The 7,500-nt window shown below is 37.0% G+C and overlaps 1 protein-coding gene across 1 annotated transcript; it reads right to left on the reverse strand.

Moving 5' to 3' along the window:
- Window positions 1-70: 70 nt before the first annotated feature.
- Window positions 71-6,830, reverse strand: GlyRS (glycine--tRNA ligase; the record flags this gene model as incomplete). Its single annotated transcript, XM_027368826.2, is given in 5 exon segments — window positions 71-261; window positions 553-674; window positions 3,042-3,200; window positions 3,391-3,574; window positions 5,711-6,830. Coding segments are annotated over 5 exon segments (888 nt in total), but the record flags the coding sequence as incomplete, so codon positions are not given.
- Between the last annotated feature and the right edge of the window lie 670 nt (window positions 6,831-7,500).

Raw genomic sequence — 7,500 nt, forward strand, 5'->3', positions numbered from 1 at the left:
GTAGGAGAAGAAAACTGGATACACAAATGGTACTAACTAATAATCTTGCAATATTTAGATTAATGCTTACCGGCATGCGGACTTGCTCAGTGCTGTCTCTTTCCCGTAATGTTACTGTGTTTGGTGTGTTATTACAGGTATCGAAGTCAATGGTAACTCCAAAAGGAATGGCAATCTCGTCTGTTCGAGCATATCTACGACCAATGGATCCAGTAGAATCATCAATTCTTGATGAGATATTTAGTTCAGTCAGGTCATTTGCTGTTGAAACAAGTCAGAGAAATAAATATAATAAAAATGATTAAAATAAACAAATAAATAATAAAAAAAGAAAGGTGGTAAGACAATTACAACTTCCACAAAAAATTGTTAATCCAAACCAAACTATCACACCATGAGACAAGTCCTAATTCTATGATTACAATAGTACCATCAGACTATTCCTAGTTTCATTTTATCATTAAACATTTACAATAAACTAGAAGTAGTAGCATTTACCAAAGGGCAAGGACTATAACATGAGAAGAAGAGGGAATACAGTAATTAACTCACATAGCTGGACTGTGAAGGGAATAAACTCAGGCTTATTTGAGAGAGGCAGAACAGACACTTTAACAGGTGCAACAATAGGTGGCAGTGAAAAGTAGGTCCTCTTGTCATCATCTTCTCTTACTCTGGAAATAAGGAATAATATTAGATTTTATCATCCATCATTACAGTAACATTGAGTTTTCAGTTTATCTCTTAGCCATTAATGCTGGAAGTACATGCCTAAGTCTGCTGTTGACTATGGCTTCCTTTTATTAGTTTTATTAATAGCTAAAAACAAGCTTAGTCACCAATAATTACTCTATGCCTACCTGACCTCACCAATTTCCTACCATTTTTAAAATATTTGAAAGGAAAGTTTTCATTTCTATTACCATTGTTATTGTAAACATCTTTGATTCAAATGATGTGACCATCCTGTCATTAAAAAATCTGATTTGTGGGTAGGTGACATGAACATGACGTCATGAGAAAATTTAGCCGAGGGCCAGGATGACACAAATATGAGAATTTCAGCTGAAAGCTGAGGTGAAAGGAATGACTCGCCACTCGTCTAATCACTCGGAGGGTGATTAGACTCATTTGGTATATAGGGAGGGACTTTTGCAATAATATTGATACTGCCCTTGACCTATGACTAGAAGAGCACCAGCTCCAGGGACGAGGAGGAGGAGGAGGAGGAAGGGAAGGAGTGTCTATTCATTGTGACTGCCAAAGCAGGTTGTATTACAGAAAATAGAATGTGATTTTTTTTTTTTTATTGTTAATATTTGTACTCCATTATCAACTACCAAGAGAGATGATATGGAATCTGTGCTAGGAAAACAGTCTATTACCATCTGGATATAACATGAAATGACAAATATAGGCACTGGAAAATGGAAAATGGAAAAATCATGGAGAAAGAGACAAAATAACACTGGAAAGGGGATGCATGGAGAATTCCTGTGCATCCAGCCTACATGCCGCTCCCCCTGCAGAGTGGCTGTTCAAGTAAACCCAATGCCCCTATTTTGGGCCATCTGACGAGAGTGAAGTATCCAGATCCAATGGGTCAAGAATCTTATAAAGATAATAATGGTAATAAGACGAATGATAAGATTAATCCCTAAAAATTTGGCCTGAGGGGCAAGTGATGTGAGCATGCCATCATGAGCAAAGGGCAGGGTGACAGAAAAGACTCGCCATGAGTGCACAAACCTCTTGGAGGGCGATTAGACTCCTTTGGTGTTTAGAAAGGGGCTTTTGTATTATTCCCAATGATACACGAGTTTGGAATGTAATGTCCATGAGCCATGAATAAAAGAGTCGACTCCAGGAAGGATGCCTTGTCCATGCTCAGCATCCTATTACTGGCACAGGTTGTATTACATAGAAATGAACATTACAAAAAACAAAGAAATGATGCAACTTTAACCCATTGGACCCAGATTACAATGCAATCACGTCATGGAAAAACTTGAGTCAAGGGGCAGGTGACATGAACATGCTGCCATCAGGCAAATTGGCCGTGGCCTGGGTAATGCGAACTTGCTGTCATGAGCGAAAGCCAAGGTGACAGAAAATGCACAAATCCAGGAGTGCACAAATTTCTTGAAGTGTGATTTGACTCATTTGGAGCTTTAGCATTATTACCATCAACAAATGAATGTGGAATATAACGTGCATAACCAGTGACTGGAAGAGCGCCAGCTCCAGGGAGGACACCATTTCCATGCTGTGCACTGTATTCCTGGCAACTGTGACCAATGGCACAGGTTGTATTACATAAAACTAAAAATTACAAAAAAATGAGATATATGACACAAATAACCAAATGTCCACATTTTTTTCCCCTTTGCACATAGTTATTTACTACAGAGAGAGATGATATGGAGTCTGTGCAAGGAAAATAAATTATTGCCATCTGTATAAAGCAAATCCAAAGACAACTAAGGACAGTAGAAAATGGCAATAAAGCTAAAAAAGTTTTCACAAAATATCTTTGCAAAGGGGAGGCACAGATTTCTTGTCACCGCTCATGGGTGTTTGTGCGCGACCGGCCTACACACTGGACACCTGGGATGTTGGCCATTTACATAACCCATTGCCCGTGTTTTCGGCACCGTGATTTCTGAGCCGCAACAAGATCCAGTGGATCAATGATGGTTATAGAAATGATTTCTTTCTTTTTTCACTTTTTACTAGAAGATCAACTCGTTGGTGAGAAAACACTTGTGAAGCAATCCATGTGCAAAACATTTCATTTTACGCAAAAATACAGTGGATGTGCATTTACCCAGCATTAATGGCTGAAGATCTTTTAAGATTAAGTTTAACATTTTCCACACCAATGATTTGAAATCACAGCAAGCAATCAAACCCTTTAAAATGAGATTTAAATGTTTTAATAACTTTTATATATAATGCATATACATTTTTGTCTGCAATATAAAACAGTTCTCTGTCATAACTAACCTTATGGCAAATAAAAATCACTGAAGTCCACATACCTGAAGGAATGCTCCAGAAGGCTATACAGGACTCTGCCCACACCAAAGGAAGGCTCAACAACACTTGGGATATATTCTTCCACATGGACCTTCTTCTGTTCTCTCTTAAAGCTAGGTACCATAGCTCTTGTCAACTTGAAGCCATTCAATTCATATTCCCTAAGAATAGAGGATATCATGTCAAAAAAGATAAATACATCTTTCTTAGAAAAATATTAAAAATCAAATTCCCATGATCCTGTATAGACTTTCTTCTGGAAATCCAAACGTAAACTCATCAGGCTAAAGCCATGTGTCCAGATATGTGCTGATACCATGTCTAGGAATAAGAAACAAATCCAGTTCATACCCAGCTTCACTTAGAGCTTTGTCCATCTTCTCAGCCACTTCGTTTGAAAGCGAGGCCAGAGCTTCTTGGACTGCTTTCGCATCCTTCTTGAAAGTCTTTCCAATGATTCCCTTGTCTGGTACAGCTGCAACTGCATCCACAATGCGAGGCTCCTTCAAGGGTCTCTCAACACTTAACCTTACACCTGTAGAAGCAACAGGAAATAAAGTCTCCTTTAAAAATATATAAAGAAACTTATGATAAAACTGAAGAATTTTAATCATATGATGGTACTGCAAAAGCAGTATGGCAGAGGTATTTTGAGACTTGTATAGCTACACAGAAAACTATCCTTACAAGGGGTGTTAAAACATTCAGTAATGAACAGAGCCTTAGGTTATGGAAGGGTTGGTATTTTAGGGTTCAAATTGGTCTCATTCTGATTAATAATGTATTGAATAGTCAATTCCAGAATTCATATGGATTTCATTGTGACATCATGATCTTATTCCAGATGGAGACATCAAAACAAATGCATGGTAACATTGTCTCCCTTCACATTGAAGGTTAAAGAAATGAAGATATCACAAGAAAATTTGGAATTTCAATGACGGTAGTGGCTGGGTGGATACACTGGCATTAGGTTATAGGTGCCACAAACAAAAAATTCAAGGTTACCGCATATAGTGAGGAGTGGGAAGATGATATTTAATTAATTTTGTCCTTTACTTTTCAAGGCAAATGCATCTATGCTTGAGGTGAACCCTTTTTGCAATGCACAGCATCCCAGTTAAATTCGGGCTGTCATGTTGTTTAAAGACTATCCATGTAAGACACCAAATAATGGGTCTACAAGCATGCACTACTGCAAAGAAGCCCAAGTTGACACCATAAAATATGGAGAAAAGGATGGAATATGCTTTGTGATATACAGACAAGCCACAGGCCTTCTTGGATAAAGTAATTTTCTGCAATGAGAAAATATTTTCTTCTGAAGGCACCAACCCTGCGAGAAATGTATGATGTCAACAAAACACCATGTAGGTAGGAACACCACACCCTCCCCTCCTATTTTCAACTTTCGCTCATTTGATTTTGCAAAGAAAAATGTTTGTTTTAATAGAAATGACTTGTAAAACATTTTTACATATGTATACTTACATATCTAATGCTGTGTAATTATTAAACAGATTTAAACCAGAGAACTTGATCACAAGCAGGAGTGGCCAAATTGGGGTGCAAGTGGTGTCAGGGAGTTGACAGATGTCGACTTGGCTGATTTACAGGCAGCAGGTATGTAGGAATCCTTGAGGTTTTCCTCCCAAATTAGGGGTATGGTGTTTCACAAAACAGATCCCTTCTATCTTATTCTGGACAACAGCTCCATCTATATCAGCTGTGCTGTCCAAGATTGTTTTTCTGAACACTGCGATATGATACTTTTGCCATATCCTTCCATATCTGGTTCTCAACCCAAATGAAAATGTGTGGGTAGCCATGTCAAAATACATGCTGCAAGATCACACTTACAATCATGTTGCAGTTGTAAATAATGCCTTGCAAGCATGGGAACATATACAATGTGAGGAAGGCTGTACCTTGACAGCCGAAGAAGTGGCGTTTATTCCTCTACACTTGAAACTGTATTTTGGCAGCAGGGGGTGACAAATATTAAACTTAAATATATTACCAGTATCTTATTTTTCTTGTTCTGATATTAATGAAATATGTCAATAGTCAAGGTAATATAGTAACAATATTGTGCATGAGTAGCACCTATTATATAAATCATTTGACAATGCCTTCAACTTGTCTTCTCCCATATTATAACAACTCAAAAAAAAAAAAAAAAAACTAATTAATCTGTGACAAAGTACTATACCATTTAAATTAAATGCACATTTATAGCCTCTCAATTCATATGCCACACATACCCAATAGTTGAAAAATCAGGGGTACCAACAGTTTCCCATTAACAACTATATTTAAAAAAAATATCATTGTCTGTGTCAGAATGTTCAGAATTATTTTCTAACAATAGTTTTCTGTGTTGCTGTACAACAAATAATTCTGACAATGACAAGGGTAACCAAAATTTAATAATTTATAGTCTATATTTAGGAAAACTGAATTTTTCATATATGAATAAGTGAAATGAACTGCTAAAATCCAATCAATATAAGATGTAAGAAGGATATAACTAGAAAAGATAATAAAATATTCTGCTGTATCTTATCTTTAAGGACTAGGCCTAAGTAAGTGGCCTTAGCTTCCTCGAAGCCCTTAAAAGGTAACAAAGAGAAAATGCTGACAGTAAAACATGTAGACAATCTATACAAACCTGATGCTTTAGTATGTTGGCCAAGATCATATGCACTTCTATCAGCACAGCCCACACACTCAATCCAGCCGTATGAAGTAAGGCACTCTGCATCCCAACAGTCACAGGCATAATGTGCCATTTCATTGCTTAGATGCTGTCTGAATCTAAGTTTCTTGGGGTTGATACCAATCTTCAGGAGGTACTGATAAATGCGAGCCATGTAGTAACCAAGAGTCTCATTTGCTACCATGCCCTGAAATATTGGTATGAGAGATAAATGTAATAAATCTCTAAGAATATCCTTCACTAGTAAAAGAAATGGTAGTACTAATCTTAAGAAAAATTCAGCTTCAGTTGCCCATTTCAAATCCTGACAATCAACCTAGTGTTACCTGATAGATGGATATATTCTTTAAGAATTCTAAATCCAGATGCTATTGTTCTCGGCCGTCAGCCATGTGCCTCACATGTGAGACGTAATGCATAATCTCAGTAACATCTGTTATGTCTAAATGGACATTTCCAAGACGATTTCTTAACCACAAGTCATGTCATGAGGTCATATATAGAAGATGTGAAATCATAATTATTTTAATTTACCTGGAGTTGGTGTCATAACGGAAGGAGGGAGTGGGGTAATTATGAGCACTGAGAAAGATAGACAGAAAATCAAAATGGGGAAAAAAAAGTTGAGACTAAGGAGGGAGGAAGGCAGAAAAAGACAGATGGACAGAGGCAGGCAGGTTGACAGACAAACAGATAGATAAATAGATAGACAGAGGCAGGCAGGTACGCAGATAAAATGATGTCATGAAGAGGTACATCATGGAGAGTTACGTCACAAAGTGTCATCATGGAGAGTTACGTGACATAGTGTCATCATGGAGAGTTACGTGACAAAGTGTCATCATGAAGAGTTACGTGACAAAGTTTCATTATGGAGAGTTATGTCACAAAGTGTCATTATGAAGCTCAGGCTGTGATGTCATTACAGTCTCCATATTTACTTTTAAGATATTATAAAATGGAAGTGATGTTGCTTTACAGCTGCCACTTATTTCCACAAAGTAGTAAATGACATCACATAACAATATGTTCCCGCCATCCTGGTCTTCAGCCAAAATTCTTACAAAAGCATATTCCTATCACCTTGGTCTTAATTAAAAAAAAAAAAAAAAATCTGTGATCTGATAGTCACACTATCCGGATCCAAGGGGTTAAGTCAGCAAAGGTCATTCTAGATTCTGCATTTTGATACCATGCTCTAGTCACAGATAAATCCATTCAGTACATGTCAGATATGATTCTCAGAGAAGGGGCCATCACATGAAGTGAAATGGTGAGTGTCAGATGAAACTAGAGATCATTCTTGGACATGATGGTATCACTGGCATCAGTATTAGAGAAATATTGAAAATAATTATATAATATCAAAAGCTAAATCATACTACTCATAAAAAAACAGTATCAATAGCCTTAAAACACAGACAGACATAAAGAGAAAGAGACAGAAAAGAATGAAAAAATATGAATAAGAAGTTACTGAGAAGGAAATGGTTAAAGGTTGATGGTTGGAACAAATTAATGTACAAGACATCAAAGGTCATATATCACTATGGTAAAGTACTGTGGCAAAATGTATAAAGAAGAGTTAAAGATTAGGAAAAAATGTGTTTGAGATCAAATATTAAAAGTGTTATAGGATAGTATGGTAGTGAAAAGGGAAAAGAGGGGAGCAAATGAAGTAGAGCAGAGATTAGTAACAGGGGAAGGGGGAAGGGTTAAGGGGGTAGGGTGATTTAAAAGAA

The sequence above is a fragment of the Penaeus vannamei genome, chromosome 28 (genome assembly GCF_042767895.1).
Source record: "Penaeus vannamei isolate JL-2024 chromosome 28, ASM4276789v1, whole genome shotgun sequence".
In the NCBI taxonomy this organism is placed as follows: domain Eukaryota; kingdom Metazoa; phylum Arthropoda; class Malacostraca; order Decapoda; family Penaeidae; genus Penaeus; species Penaeus vannamei.